Source organism: Vanellus vanellus (genome assembly GCF_965231255.1).
Source record: "Vanellus vanellus genome assembly, contig: HAP1_SCAFFOLD_1497, whole genome shotgun sequence".
NCBI classification, from domain to species: domain Eukaryota; kingdom Metazoa; phylum Chordata; class Aves; order Charadriiformes; family Charadriidae; genus Vanellus; species Vanellus vanellus.
In genome coordinates, this window is record NW_028128456.1 from 25,017 (window position 1) to 39,914 (window position 14,898).

Genomic DNA, 14,898 nt, shown 5'->3' on the forward strand with positions numbered 1-14,898 from the left:
CAGATCGCACCGAGCGTGGAGGGGGAGGACGGGAATGGCGCCAGGGCTGAGCTGGACAAAACCCCTTCGGGAGCTCGTTCCCTTCCCTGTAAACGAGCAACAAACCGTTCCCGACACGCAAATCTCGATATGCACTATTTTTTTAAATGAATAGTTCCCTATTCTTTGTATACGTAACACTACGAAATCTGTATGATGTTTAGAGTTAAAAAAAATGCCCTTTCCGACTTTAAAGTGTTCCTGCAGCTCAAGTTCAGTCGACTCCTTCGGGGTAATTCCCGTGTCCCCCCCTACGCCCCCGATCCCAGGAGAGGCAGCGGCGGGAATATCGCTTGAAGACAGATTTCAATAATTCTTTTTTTTAGTGCAGCTTTGAGCTTTTTCCGTGGTTTTTTTTTTTTTTTTTTATCTGGTTTTTATTTTTCCCCCTGGGAAAAAGCCTCCGGGTCCGGGCTGTTCCCAGGGGCGGCCGCCCCTCTCGCAGCGTGTCCCGGCGCGGCGGCAGACGGATATTCCAGCAATACTCTTCCTTTTGAGACGGAATTATTTTTTTTTTAAAAAAATCCACATTATCTGTAGGTATTCTAGTTTTGTATTCTCATCCTAACAAGCCTATTTTGGGTTTTTTATATCTATTTTTTATACGCAGCCTCTTTACACAACAGTATTAATGTTTAACGCGTTTATAAACGTGATTGTAAATGGTGTGGCGTTTGTTTTGTGGATTTTTTGGTTGTGTTTTTTTGTTTGTTTGTTTGTTTGTTTTAACAGGCTGGCAATATCTAGGCCTTATATTTGGAATTTAATCCCTTGCTGTAGGAACAGCGCGGGGTCCAGCGTCTCTACTCCTCCTGAAAGGCCGCTTTCCCCGAGGCCTGAGCTCGCAAACGAGGGGACCCCGAGAAACCCCCCCATTTTCCCCGTGCTCACGCGCGTATCGCACGTCGGGATTTTAACGTTTATTGGCCTTTTTTTAAGCAAAACTCCCCACCACTCTGCCCTGCAGGGGCTGTTGGGGCTGCCTGGCCGCTCCCCAACGAATCGGGGAGGATTATGGCATTTTCGTTCCTCCTGGCGGAAGGGAAGAGGAAAACGTGTGGTTTTGGGGCAATTTGGGCGCCAGTTTTCCGTCTCTGGATCCGCTGGGAAAGTAGAAAAAATCATGAACAAATCTGGTTGTGGTTTGTTTTTTTTTTTTCTCAGCATCCAAAATGGGGTGTTCTCCTTGTCCAGGCCGGGGAGTTAAATGCGAAGCTTACAGGATAAATCGCCGTACGTCCTTGCCGTTTATATGTATGATTTTATACAATAAAACAATAGATTTTTGGGGTCGCTGTGGTGGTTTCTCTCTTCTTCTGAGGCAGGCCGTGCCCCTGGCCTCTCCTCAGAACCGTCCCTGCGTGGGGGCCCGTACTGGCTGGTGCCACCCTGGTGGGGGTGGTGCCAGTGGTCCCAGTTTGTCCCCGGTTTTCCCCAGTTTGTCCCCAGTTTGGGGGTGGTGGGGAGAGGCCCCTCGCCCTTCCCCTCATGGCGGTGCGGGCGGGAGGAGATGCTTTGACCTCCCCAAGATGGCGGCGCGGGTGCTTCCGTCACGCTCTTCCCCCTCCCCAAGATGGCGGCGGGCGGTGCGGCATCACTTCCGGCGCGCTTCCCGGCGTGCACCGCGGCGGCGGCGGCGGCGAGAGCGGCAAGATGGCGGACGTACTGGACCTACATGAGGCGGGAGGCGAGGACTTCGCCATGGACGAGGATGGCGACGGTGAGGGCGGTGCTGGAGCTGGGCCCTAACGGCCCGGCCTCACTGACGGGACCGGTCCGGCGCCGCCTTGCCCCGGCCCGGCCCGGGGGTCCCGCCTTCTCCCGCTTGGGGCCGCGGTCCTGTCCCGCCGGTCCCTGTCACCCCCGCGTCGTTCCCCCCCTCGCAGTGCCGGTTCAGCTCGGAGCCCTGTGCCTGTGTCCATTATCCCCGGTTCGGGGCCGCCCCGCCGTTCCCTGACGGGTCCCGCTCCCCCCATTTGGGGTGCCCAGGCCCGCCCCGGTGCCCCCCTCCCCACAAACCTCCGTGCCAAGCCCGGCCCGGGGGGTCTTGCCCGGCCCTGGGGGTAGTTCTGTCTCCTCTAGGGGGTCTTCCTCGGTCCCGGGGGGGGGTTCTGCCTCGCCCCGGGGGCTCCTGCTCGGCCCTAGGGGGGAGTTCTGCCTGGCACCGGGGGGCCCTGCCCGGTTCTGGGGGTCCTGCCCGGCCCAGGCCATGACCTGGGTCCCCTCCCCGGTTCTGACCCACTCCCCTCTTGCCCGCAGAGAGCATCCACAAGCTGAAGGAGAAAGCCAAGAAGCGGAAAGGTCGAGGCTTCGGCTCAGGTGAGGAGCAGCCGATGTGGCTGTGGGGTGTCCCCCACCCCTCTGGGCCTCGTTCTCCCGGTTTGGCTTAAATGCTTCGGAGAGAGCTCTGCCATGAAATCCCGGCTGCCTCTGTGCTTTGGGGGGGTTTTAAGCGGGTTTGTGGTTCTCTGGGTCCTGTTGTCCTCCTGGGCGATGGCACCAGTTGCCCATTTCTCTTTTTCTCCCTTCGCTCTGCCCAGAGGAGGGCTCGCGAGCCCGCGTGCGTGAGGACTATGACAGCGTGGAGCAGGACGGGGACGAGCCGGGCCCGCAGAGGTGTGAGTATCACCGGAGGCGCCTCCCCAGCCCTCAGCACGGGGAGACTGGGGGGATGTGGGATCTTCGGCGCCGTAATGGGGCTCAGACCTTGCTGGGACAGAGCCTCTCCCTGCCTTGCCGGCATTTATCTTGGGTTAAACCAAGAGCGATGGTCTCCAGGGCTCTGTCTGCCTTTCCCGCCCACGTATCCCTCACTCTCTGCTTTTGGGGTGGGGGAGACCCCTTCCCTGAGACCCTGCGGCTGCTGTGGGAGCACACCCTGCGCTCGGCGTCACCCTTATCCCTTTCGCACCGCAGCGGTGGAGGGCTGGATTCTCTTCGTCACGGGGGTGCACGAGGAAGCAACGGAAGAAGACATCCACGACAAATTCGCGGAGTACGGCGAGATAAAAAACATCCACCTGAACCTCGACAGACGGACGGGGTACCTGAAGGTAGGAGAGGGCCTCAGCGCGGGCTGCGTCTGACCCTCGAGCCTCTTGGTGGCTTTGCCACCTCCATTTTGGGGAATTCATCCGCGTGGCACCGGCTGGACACGACACACGCTCGTGCTTCCCCTTCGCCAGCTTCGCCGCAGAGGCCGGGATCGAGCAGGGCTCGGGGAGGGATTTTTCCCATCTTGCTGCCGGGATCGCCGACGGCTCACGCTCCCTCCCTCCCCCCGTAGGGATACACTCTGGTCGAGTACGAAACCTATAAAGAGGCTCAGGCGGCCATGGAAGGGCTGAACGGGCAGGAGCTGATGGGGCAGCCCATCAGCGTGGACTGGTGCTTCGTGAGGGGGCCCCCGAAAGGAAAGAGAAGGTAAGGGGGGAACTTCTTCCTCACATCTCGCCTCACTCTCCCCTCTTCCAGTGTCAAACCATTCCCCCTCGTCCCACGGCTCCCCTCCCTGACCCAGAGTCCCCCCCCAGCTCTCCTGGAGCCCCTTTAGGCACTGGAAGGGGCTCTGAGGTCCCCCCGGAGCCTTCTCTTCTCCAGGCTGACCCCCCCACCTCTCCCAGCCTGTCCTCCCAGCAGAGGGGCTCCAGCCCTCCCAGCATCTCCGGGGCCTCCTCGGGCCCCGCTCCAACAGCTCCGTGTCCACGTCCAGTGACAACAAAATCCCCACATGGGCTATAAATACCCATAAACGACCCCGACACGCTCTGCTCTCTCTTCCAGGGGCGGGCGCCGGCGGAGCAGGAGTCCGGACAGGAGACGCCGATGATGGATCCTCCTTTCTACCCGTGCGTTCCGAGTCCAAACTGGGAGAACTGGGAGGGGAAGGGGGGGAGGGGTTTGTACGTTGGGGACGGGGCATTTGAGGAACGGCTGGAGGAGTAAAACAGTTCACCGCTTCGGCAGATTTGCTTCTTACCGGATTTTTATTGTTTTCAAACGAGAAAACTGGAGGGAAGAAGCGAGGCCGGAGGTTTCGAGGGGGTTATTTTCACTTGCGGTGGTGGTGAACGCGGCCCCCGCGCCCGGTTACGTCCCAAACCGCGATGTTTTTAAGCATTTTATTACGCCTGCGAGTGACCCGGCGTTTGGGCCGCTCTTCTTTTGGAGAGAAATTGTTTTCTATACCGCGGGCAAACCTTCCTTACATCTCCAGAGGGGTTTATTCTGTTGACTTTCCGTTCGCGAGTGAACTCGGCCTTTTAAATAACCCTGATTTTTGTGTAAAATTGTCCTCTTGTTATTTGTCCTTAATTAAACGTGCTGAGGAGCTGTAACCGAGCCCCGGTTCCTTTCGTGCCTCTTTGCTGATTTTAGATTCGCCTAAAATCCGTCGATGTCACCATTGCGGCTGGTGGGGACTGGCGGTAGAGCGACCTATTAGTTGAAAAAGCCGTTTTCCCCTTAAAATAGCGTTTGGAAGCGACAGGTTTATTCAGCCGTGCTCTGTTCCCCGTCACAGCGGGGGGCGTTCCGTGCTGCTTGGCTCTGGGAACGCCGAATTCTGCCCCGGCCCCAGCGCAGGCGGAGGGGCACATTTTAAATTTTATATTTATTATTATTTTTTGCGCCCTCCCCCCGCCGCGGAACCCCTACTGCGTTTTTTAAAGGAATTCAGGAATTCCTGTCCCAGGTTTCGCTCTCTGCCTGACGCGGGGTGCTTTGCTTCTGCCTTATCGCTGCCGGTGCTGTTAGACCCTCCCCGGCGCCGAAATGTGCCGGTGATGCCACAGCGCTGGCTCTGGTTAAACCGTCCCCTGTCCCAAAGACAGACTCTTTATAAGACTCTTAAATAACGGGAGTTTATCGTTGGGGGGCGTTGGGGTGGCGCAGAGCCCTTGTGTCCTCCCCCGCCCCATTTTTGGGGGGTTCCACGGGTCCGGCTTGGCCTCCCCGTCACATGAAGCTCTCCACCGTCCTCCTCCGGCACAGCTCACACCTCCGTCCCGGCGGAGCTGCGCCCGCCATCACCTCCAGCTCGTGTTTTCCCGATCCCTCCAGGCTGTTGCCGGCTCTCCTGGCCGGCACGGCTGCGGTGGAGACGCGGAAGGAACCGGTGAAGGCGGAGGTGACCTCCTGCTGGTGCCGGCGACGGCTGCAGCGACAAGCGCGCCACATCTCCCTGCGGAAATGCACCGTGAAGAGCCCGTAGATGAGCGGATCCAGGCAGGTGTTGAAGAGGCCGAAGAGGAAGAGGATGTGGCTGAGAGACGGCGGCACCTTCTCCCGCGTCAACATCTCCGGGGAGAACCAGTACCAGAGGCCCAGGAGGTAGTAGGGCGTCCAGCAGACGATGAAGGTGAGGACGATGACGATGGACATCTTGAGCGTGCGCATCCTGGCCCGGGGGATGTTGTTGTAGGAGCGGCGGAGCTGAACCTCCTGGGAGGAGACTGCGGGGTGGAAAGGGAGCGAGAGGTAGGAAGGAGAGAGCAGGGAGGCGTCGCCCGGGGGGTAATTAAGAGCGTTGGGTTAACGAGTTGGGGAGAGGGGACCCAAGTGGGGTGCAGGACCCCGGGGAGGTGGAAAAGGAAGAGAAGAGCGGTGATGGAGAAAGAGTGGAGGAGCGGTGGAGTGCTCTCACCGCCGGCGTCCTTCATCCTGCCCGAGATGGCGGCGAGGATGCGGCCGTAGCAGAGCACCATGACGAGGAGGGGCAGGAGGAAGAGGCAGGCGAAGGTGAACATGTTGTAGAGCGTCTCCTGCCAGTGCGCCCCGAAGCTGCCCACCGTGGCGCACTGCACGAAGCGCCGGGGCCGCGACCGGCTCACCGTGCGGAAGACAAACGCCTGCGAAGAGCCGGGGGGGAGCCATCAGCGTCCTTCCTCCTCCCCAGCGCCATCATCATCATCATCATCCCACCCGCGGCAGTGACATCCCCGCCGAGGTCCCCTCCGCACCCCGAGGGCTGCGGTTTGCCCACCTGGGGCAGCGCCAGCACGGCGCTGAGCGCCCACGCCGCGCACAGCATCGCCTTGTTCCTCCTCTCGGCGCAGCCCACCGCCAAAGGGTTGACGATGGCGGCGTGACGGTCCAAAGCGATGACGACGGTGACGAAGGCCGAGGCGTACATGGCGGCCAACTTGAGGAACATGAGCGCCCGGCACGCCGCGTCCCCCCCGTACCACTGCACGGTGACGTTCCAGGCGGCGTCCAACGGCATCACCACCACCGTCACCAGCAGGTCGGCCGCCGCCAGGTTGGCCATGAGGACGCGGACGCGGGGCGGACGCCGCCGTGGCGCCCGGGCGGCCGACCAGAGCACGGCGCCGTTGCAGCAAGCCGAGGAGAGGAAGAGGAGGCAGGTGACGGCCACCCGCACCTTGGCCGCCGTGGAGAAGGTGGGCAGCAGGATGGGCTCCTCGCCGGCGCAGCTCCGGTTCCCCGCCGTGCCAGTCACGTTCATGCCGGCGGTGGCCGCCACCGCGGGGTTGGCAGCCCGGGGACGCTCTCGGCCTCGTCCCCGCGGCAGGACGTGGTGGCGCTGAGCATCTTTGCCCCGATTTCACGACGGGGTCCCGCACCTCTGTCATGAGTTTGGTCGGGTCTCAGCCTGGGGGGGGGGGGGCTCAGGGACACAGCGGCCACCCGCGTCCCCTCTCGTTTCCCACGTGGGGCATAAAAGACCCCAACCCCGGGCTGGGGACGGTGGCCTCGCCCCCCCCTCCCCGAGGACCCCCCCAGCCCTGGGAGCACCCGAGGGTGCAGCTCACCCCCCGCAGCCCTCGGCACCCAGCGGGACGAGGCCGGTCGCCCGTGTCCCCCGGCGTCACCCCCTCTGCCTGTCCCCCGGCCACCCTGGGGTCTCCTTCCTCCTCCCTCCTCCTCCTCGCCCGGGGGATGACCCTGGGGGGGGGGGTGGGGGTTAGAAAATCCCTCTTGTCACCGAGAAGGGGACAGCAGGGGGGTCCCGTGGGTGGCCCCGCTCCCCGTCCTGGCGTCCACCCCCCCCCGGGACCCCCGGTGTCCCCTCCTCCCCCGTGAGGTGGTTTTAGCAGTGGGGGGGGTGGGGGACAGCCGGGGGGGGGGGACACACATGGGCCTGGCTGTCCCATGTCGCAGCCCTGCCCTGTGACAGTGTCCTCCTCCCCATTGTCCCCGTCCCCAGCAGTGTCCCCCCCCATTCCCCGGCTGCACCCCAGCCTGTCCCCCAGCCCCTGCGCTGTCAGCCCCCCCCTCCCCAGCACCGCCCCCACCCCCGGCAGCGCCCCCCAGCTCAGCCCCCACCCCCGAGAGTGGCCCCAGTGGTGTCCCCAAGCCCCAGCGGAGCCCCATGGCTGTGTCCCCGAGCCCTGGCGGTGTCCCCGGCCCCAGGAGTGTCCCCCAGCAATGTCCCCAAGCCCTGGCAGTGTCCCCCAGCAGTGTCCCCCGGCCCCAGCGGTGTCCCCAGCCCCTGGCAGTGTCCCCCAGCAGTGTCCCCAAGCCCTGGCAGTGTCCCCAGCCCCAGCAATGTCCCCAAGCCCTGGCAGTGTCCCCCAGCAGTGTCCCCAGCCCCTGCAGTGTCCCCCAGCACTGTCCCCCATCAGTGTCCCCCGGCCCCAGCGGTGTCCCCGAGCCCTGGCAGTGTCCCCCAGCAATGTCCCCAAGCCCTGGCAGTGTCCCCCAGCAGTGTCCCCTGCCCCAGCAGTGTCCCCCGGCCCCAGCGGTGTCCCCAGCCCTGGCAGTGTCCCCCAGCAGTGTCCCCAAGCCCCGCCAGAGCCCCATGGCAGTGCCCCACGGCAGTGTCCCCCAGCAGTGTCCCCAAGCCCCAGCGGCGTCCGCAGCCCCCGCAGTGTCCCCCGGCGCTGTCCCCCCCCCGCCCCGGCGCTGTCCCCAAGCCCCAGTGGCGTCCGCAGCCCCCGCAGTGTCCCCCGGCGCTGTCCCCCGACGGCCCCTCCGCTGCGGTACCGCTCTGCAGTGGCGTTGAACGGCGCCGCCGCAGCCGCCGTCCGCCCGGGCCCGACCGCCCTCTGCGCCACCGCCTCCGCCACCGGCCCCCCCGGGGGGTCCCTGCCACCCCCTCCCCCCCCGGCACCGGGGCTGAGCCTGTGTCCCCCCCCCCCCACCCCCCGCGGTGTCCCCATGGGGGGGACGGTGACACACACAGGGACCCCCCCCCCGCGGTGCCGGCGGGACCCAGCGGGGTCCCCTCGCCAGATGTGCCGCTGCCCAGATGTGCCGCTCCTTGTGCACCCCCATGCCCAGATGTGGGGGCGCCCGGGTGTGCCGGCCCTCGTGCGCCCCGGTGCCCAGATGTGCTGTCATCCAGGTGTGACAGCCTTCATGGACCCCCCCCCCCAGTGTCCAGATGTGTCGGCGTCCAGATGTGCCCGCCCTCACGCAGCCGGCCACCCCTATGTTTTGGCGCCCAGATGTGTCGGGGCGCACATGCACCATGACCAGATGTGCTGGCACCCGGATGTGCCGATCCTTCTGCACGTAGTGACCAGATGTGCCGGCACCCAGATGTGCCAGGCCCCCCCCCCACCCCCCGGGTGCCCAGATGTGCTGCGGCTCAGATGCTCTGGCACCCAGATGTGCCAGTCCTCGTCTACATGGTGCCCAGATGTGCCGGCACCCAGATGTGCCGGTCCCCGTGCCCCCAGATGTGTCCAGATGTGCCGGACACCCCCGCGGTGAGCGCCCCCCCCCCCCCTCGGAGATGGGCTGAGCTCTGCTGAGGCCTTTATTCACCGCGACACCGACAGCGTGTGCCCCTCCCCCACCCGCTCCCACCCCCCGCGCCCCCCTCTGGGACCCCAAAAACGGGGGGAGGGGAGAACCCCCCCGCGGGGAGGGGCCACCCGGGGACATGGGGGGGGTCCGGTTATTGCTCACAGCCCCCAGCAGCGCCTGGCACCGGCGGGGACCCCCAAATGTGGGGCAGGTCGGGCAGTCGGCGGCCGCTGCCGCAGTCCGTGGGGAAAAGCGGTGCTGGGAGGATGAGGAGGGAGCGGGAGGAAGACACAGGGGAGCGTGGAGGGGGGGTTCGGGGGGGTGATGACACGCCGGCTCCTGAGGGAATTTGGGGTCGTGCAAAGTTTCTGCCCACGGCAGCAACGGAAGAATGGTGGTGCGCCCGCAGCCATCAGTAGGGTTCAGAGTGAACGTCGCCACCGCCTGCCCGGGGGGGCCCCACGCTGGCACCAGAGCAGCCGCCCGGGGCGGTCCCTTCATGGGGGGGTCCCCGAGGGCACTGGGAGCGGGATCCGGGCATCCGAGTGCCACTTTTTGGGGGGGGGGCGGGGGTCCCCCCCTAACTGCTGGGCTCCGGGGCTGCGCCGAAGTTGGCCAACTGCCGCATCTCCTCCGTCTGCATGGAGTGGCGGCGCAGCAGTTTGCGGCGCCCCTTGGGGGAGGCGGGGGCCGGGGGGCCGCGGGGGCCGGGGGGGTGCGGGCCGGGGTGCAGGGGGGGCAAGAAGCCGCTCCTCCCCGAGGCCAAAGGCTCCAGTAAGAGGGTGCCGGAGCCGCGTCGCTCCAGTAAACCGGGTGGGCGCCGGCGGGTGCCGGGGGGGGACTCGGTGGTCGGCAGCGGCATGGCCGAGGCGGCCCAACGCCGGCTTCGCCCCGGCGACGGCGGCGGTGAGGCGGCCCAGGGGGGGTGCCCCTCTATTTCGGGGGGGTCCCGGCGAGGCGGTTTGCCCCGCGTGGTTTCGGGGGCCGTGTTGCGGCGGGCCAACGGCTGCGGGCAACCGGGGGGCACCCGCTCGGCCCAGGCGGCTCCCGGTAGCCCGGCGGCTTCCCGGCCCTCCACGCTGTGCCGCCGCGGGCGGCCGCTCAGGCTCAGCCCCTCCATCCCCGCCACCAAACGCTCGGGGGGTCCCCGCGGCCCCTCCGTCCCCGGGGCCACCAAGCCCCAGGGCTCCGAATTGAGGCGTTTCAGCGGCCGGACGCGGGCGCGGGGTGGCTCCGGTACGGCGGCGCCGGGTGCCGGCGGCGGTGGCGGTGGTGGCGGCGGGAAGCAGAAGATATCCCTCTCCTCTTCTTTCTCGCTGCCGGCGGGCGACGCCGCCGTCCGCACCTCGATGTCGGAAGGTGACATGCAGAGCGCCGGCGAGCGCTTCTCCTCCAGCCCCGGCGACGGCGGCGAGTTTAGGTATTGCCGGGTGGTTTTGGTGCCGGAGGGCGAGGTGTCGGTGGTGATGATGATGACCTCCTTCCCTCGGGCTTTGCAGGCGTCCAACAGCACCTGCAGCGTCTCCCGGTCGCCCCGGTTAATGGCGTACACCAAAGCGGAGGCACCGGCGTAATCGCGGGCGCTGGGATCGGCGCCGTGGGCCAACAAAACGGCGGCGACCGCCGGGCCGGCGCGTTCGGCGCAGGCGTGCATCAGCGCCGTCTTCCCCGTCTTATCGGGGATGTTGGGATCGGCGCCGTTTTCTAGAAGGTACCGCACCATGCGGGGCTGCTCCAGCGGGTCGGCGTAGCCGGCGCGGCACGCGGCCATCAGCGGCGTTTGCCCGGCGGCGTTGCCCTCGTTGATGTAGGCTCCCCCTTCCAACAAGAGGCGGGTGAGGCGGAATTTGCCCTGCGCCACGGCGCGCAGCAACGCCGAACCGTCCGCCGGCGGCATGGTCAAACCGGGGGGGCCGGCGGCGGCGGGAGGGCGGCGGACGGGGCTGGGCATGGCGGCGCTCACGGCAGCGGGGCCGGCGGCTGCCTGTGCTGCTCCGGGAGCTGCCGGTGCTCACTGCAACGGGACACGGTGCAGATTGAACCCCCCCCCCCTCCCCCGTACCCCCCCTGCCCATCCCCCCCCGAACCCCCTGCTCATACCCCGCTCCCCCCCTGCCCAGCCCCCAGCCCCTTCCAACCCCCTCCTGCCCCCCTATCCCCCCCCCCCCGCCGGTACCCCGGCCCCCCCCTGCCCATCCATCCCCTGCTCCCCTCCTGCATCCCTGCCTGCGCGGTTCCCATGGCGACCGCGGCTCATCCTGCTCCTCAGCTCTCGGACCAGCTGAGAAAATGGGGGAGAAACCAATCCCCCCCCCCCAATTCACCAGTCCCACTGGTGGCGGTCACCCAGCCTGGGCCTGGCGCTCGGGTAGGGGGTACCCGGGGGGGGACACCCCAGAGAGGGGACCCCCCCCCCACCCCCAACCCCTCTCTCCCCCCATCCCTCCATCCCTCCCTTGCTCTGTTACCATGGTAACCGGAGCGTGGTATCCCCCAGCGACGGGTCCCGGTCCCAGATGCTCCAGGGACGGAGGTGTCGGGGACATCGCCCGGTGGCCGCCATCCCGGCCCGCCGCCGGTGGTGGCGGTGGGGGGGAAGGAGGGGGGGGGGAAGGCAGGGGAGGTTATTTGGAGGGTTTTTCCCCCCCCTGCATCGCTATTTTTGGCAGCCGCTGGCGCGGGGAGGGCTGGAGCGGGATGAATCACCCGGCGGCGCAGCCGGCAACGAACCCACTGCGCCGAGCTGCCTGCGCGGGGGTGCGAGGGAGAGAGCCGCCGTGGGGCCGGAGAGCTGCTATGGGGCCAGAGAGTCGCTATAGGGCCAGAAATCTGCCATGGGGCCTAGACGGTGGGGTGGGGGTCACACAGCAGAGTGGGGCTGTGGGTCACGGTGCGGTGGGGCTGGGGGCCACGGGACATCAGAGATCGGGGGGGCCATGGGGCAGCAGGGCTGGGGGTCCCAACACAGCGGGGCTGGGGGTCACGATGCAGTGGGGCTGGAGGGGGGGGTCAGAACACGGCAGGGCTGGGGGGCGCGGGGCAGTTGGTCGCAGTGCAGTGGGGCTGAGGGCCGTGGGGCAGCGGGGGGGCCGTGGGGCAGCGGGGCTGGGGGGCTGGGGGTCCCAGCAGAGCGAGGCTGGGGGGTCAGGAGGCAGTGGGGCCGGGGCTGTGGGGCAGCGAGGCCACCGTGGTGGGGGGCTGAGAAGCCCCAGAGGCCGTGTGCGTGGGAGGGAACCCTCCGCACCCTCTATTTCCCGCCCCCCGCCCCATTCACGCCTGCCTTCATTCATTCACACCTTCCATCCGCCCCGCCCCGCCCCTCGCCCCGCCCCTCGCCCCGCCCCGCGTCCCTCGTCCCGCCCCTCTCCCCGCCCACTCCCCTCTGACTGGCTCCGCCGCCGGCAAATCAGCGCCGCCCTGACGCGCGCGCCCCGCCCCCTTCCGAGCGCTGCGTATCCGCAGCGGCGCCGGACGCGCGTGGAGCCACTGCGCATGCGCGGCGTGAGTACCGGCACCGGGGAGGGGGGGGGGACACCGGGAGCGCGGGCGGGGGGGGCTGTCCCGTCTCCCCCCGTGTCCCGGGGGTGGGGGGGCTGCCCCACAGCTCCCCTCCCCCCCCCCCCCAGTCCCTACTGCCCCCTCAGCCCGCCTCCTGCCCCCCCTCCCCCCGTTTCGCCCCCAGCGCCCCCCGCCATGGCGGGCCGAGCCCGGGGCCGCGGTCGGGGGCAGATGACGTTCAGCGTAGAGGCGGTGGGAATCGGGAAGGGGGAGGCGCTGCCCCCCCCCACGCTCCAGCCCGCCCCCCTCTTCCCGGTGAGTCCCGTCGGGGGTGTATGGCCCCCCCTCCCCATAACGCCCCCCCATAAGCCCCGTCCCCATAAGCCCCCCGTCCCTATAACACCCCCCCAACCCCCCCTCCCCCTAAGCCCCCCATCCCCCCCATAACCCCCCCATAACCCCCCCATTCCCTATAAGCCCCCCCGTCCCCATAACCCCCCCATAAGCCCCCCCATCCTCATGACCCCCCCCTAAGTCCCCCCTCCCCATAAGCCCCGTCCCCATAAGCCCCCCCTTCCCCATAACCCCCCTATTCCCCCTAAGCCCCCCGTCCCCATAAACCCCCCCACCCCCCCATAAGCCCCCCCGTCCCCATAACAACCCCCCAAGCCCCCCCCTAAGCCCCCCATCTCCCCCATAACCCCCCCATTCCCTATAAGCCCCCCCATCCCCATAACCCCCCTATTCCCCCTAAGCCCCCCTGTCCCCATAAACCCCCCCACCCCCCCATAAGCCCCCCCATCCCCATAACACCCCCCCCAGCCCCCCCCAAGCCCCCCATCCCCCCCATAACCCCCCCATAACCCCCCCATTCCCTATAAGCCCCCCCATCCCCATAACCCCCCCATAACCCCCCCCTTCCCCATAACCCCCCCATTCCCCCTAGGCCCCCCCTCCCCATAACCCCCCCATTCCCCATAACACCCCCCCATAAACCCCCTCCCCATAACCCCCCCCATTCCCCCTAAGCCCCCCCGTCCCCATAAACCCCCCACCCCCCCATAAGCCCCCCCATAACCCCCCCTCCCCATAACTCCCCCCCTCCCCCTAAGCCCCCCCAACCCCCCCCATCCCCCCCCGCGGGGGGGGGCGCGGAGCGGGGCTGAGCACTGACGTCCCCCCCGTGTCCCCCCCCGCCCCCCCCCCCCCGCAGCCGCTGGAGCAGCGCGCGGCCCCGCTGGCGGGGGGGGAGGAGGGGGAGTACGTGCTGGCGCTGAAGCAGGAGCTGCGCGGGGCCATGGGGGCGCTGCCCTACTGCCTCGCGCCCGGGGCGCCCCGCAGAGGTGAGGGGGGGGGGGGGATGGGGGGGAGGGGGTGCCCCCCCGCTGGTGGGGGGGGAGTGCCCCACGGCGCCCTGCCGGCTGCGCTGGGGCATCTCAGCCCCGCGGCCCCCCCCTGCTGTGACCCCCCCCCCCCCTGCTGTGACCCCCCCCTCTGCTGTGACCCCCCCCCCCACTGTTGTGACCCCCCCCCCCTGCTGTGACCCCCCCCCCTGCTGTGACCCCCCCCCCACTGTTGTGACCCCCCCCTCTGCTGTGACCCCCCCCACTGCCCCTGATCCCCCCCAGCCCCATCACCCCCCCACCACATTATGACCCCCCCTCAGCCCTATAGCCCCGTGACCCCCCCATAGCCCCCACCCCACTGTTGTGACCCCCTCAGTGCCCCGTGACCCCCCCAGCCCCATAGCCCCCACCCCACTGCTGTGACCCCTCCAGTGCCCCATGACCCCCCCAGCCCTATAACCCCCACCCCACTGTTCTGAGCCCCACTGCCCCATGACCCCCCCAGCCCCATAGCCCCCACCCCACTGCTGTGACCCCCCCAGCCCCACTGCCCCATGACCCCCCCAGCCCCATAGCCCCCACTCCACTGCTGTGACCCCCCCCCAGCCCCATAGCCCCCACTCCACTGCTGTGACCCCCCCAGTGCCCCATGACCCCCCCCAGCCCCATAGCCCCCACCCCACTGCTACGCCCCCCCCCCCCGCAGCCCCATCGCACCAGACCCCATTGTGGTGGTCTCCAGCCGGGGCCACCTTCCACCCCGGGCTGTCCCCACTGGGGGGGGGGTATGTGTGTATATGTCCCCCCCAAATTCCCCCCCCCCCCCGCAACTGCCCCCCCCCAGATATCGAGCGCTACTCAGACAAGTACCAGAACTCCAGTCCCGTTGACAGCGCCATCGACTGGAACCCAGGTTGGGGGGGGGACGGGGGGTGGGGGGGGGGACAGGGGGACATGGGGGGCTGGGGGGGGGTGTCTTGGCGGGGGGGGGCTAATCCGGCCCCTCTCTCTGCCCCACAGACTGGAGGCGGCTGCCGCGGGAGCTGAAGATCCGCGTGCGGCGGCTGCGCAAAGGCAGTGAGTGTGTCACCCCCTCCCCAAAATTGTGTCATCGTCCCCATCCCACCGTGGGGACAGACTCTGTGTGTGTCCCCCACACCCCGGGGGGGGGGTAACTCTCCCCTCTGCCCCCCCCCCCTCCCGCCCCATAGGGACCACCATCCTCATCCCCCAAGTGCGCGCTGCGCCCGGCGCTGGATAAGGAGGAGACCATTAAGAAGTTGGAGGGCGTAACGAGGCC

General features: G+C 67.5%; 4 protein-coding genes across 4 annotated transcripts; 2 read left to right on the forward strand and 2 right to left on the reverse strand.

The window, feature by feature from the left end:
* The first annotated feature begins 1,665 nt into the window (after positions 1–1,665).
* On the forward strand, positions 1,666–3,926 carry RBM8A (RNA binding motif protein 8A). The gene is made up of 6 exons (XM_082500043.1): positions 1,666–1,759; positions 2,299–2,358; positions 2,580–2,657; positions 2,956–3,092; positions 3,326–3,462; positions 3,823–3,926. Exons 1-6 carry the CDS (start codon positions 1,693–1,695, stop codon positions 3,866–3,868), a joined length of 525 nt encoding a protein of 174 aa, XP_082356169.1. The 5' UTR covers positions 1,666–1,692; the 3' UTR covers positions 3,869–3,926.
* Positions 3,927–4,995: 1,069 nt separating this feature from the next.
* LOC309684080 (gonadotropin-releasing hormone II receptor-like) lies at positions 4,996–6,505 on the reverse strand (the record flags this gene model as incomplete). Its single annotated transcript, XM_082500037.1, has 3 exons — positions 4,996–5,492; positions 5,684–5,888; positions 6,023–6,505. 3 exons carry the CDS (start codon positions 6,503–6,505, stop codon positions 4,996–4,998), a joined length of 1,185 nt encoding a protein of 394 aa, XP_082356163.1.
* Positions 6,506–9,334: 2,829 nt separating this feature from the next.
* Positions 9,335–10,705, reverse strand: ANKRD34A (ankyrin repeat domain 34A; the record flags this gene model as incomplete). Its single annotated transcript, XM_082500036.1, has 1 exon — positions 9,335–10,705. The coding sequence occupies one exon, from the start codon at positions 10,703–10,705 to the stop codon at positions 9,335–9,337; it is 1,371 nt and encodes a 456-aa protein (XP_082356162.1).
* Positions 10,706–12,226: 1,521 nt separating this feature from the next.
* On the forward strand, positions 12,227–14,887 carry POLR3GL (RNA polymerase III subunit GL; the record flags this gene model as incomplete). Its single annotated transcript, XM_082500042.1, is given in 7 exon segments — positions 12,227–12,255; positions 12,437–12,567; positions 13,466–13,595; positions 14,443–14,511; positions 14,619–14,675; positions 14,810–14,828; positions 14,830–14,887. Coding segments are annotated over 6 exon segments (453 nt in total), but the record flags the coding sequence as incomplete, so codon positions are not given.
* Positions 14,888–14,898: the final 11 nt, after the last annotated feature.

Excerpts from the sequence above, each read along its gene's own strand:
- RBM8A (XM_082500043.1), top strand. The coding sequence starts at position 1,693 with ATGGCGGACGTACTGGACCTACATGAGGCGGGAGGCGAGGACTTCGCC. Across the intron at positions 1,760-2,298 it reads CATGGACGAGGATGGCGACG|AGAGCATCCACAAGCTGAAG; the intron begins GTGAGGGCGGTG and ends TCTTGCCCGCAG. Across the intron at positions 2,359-2,579 it reads AGGTCGAGGCTTCGGCTCAG|AGGAGGGCTCGCGAGCCCGC; the intron begins GTGAGGAGCAGC and ends CGCTCTGCCCAG.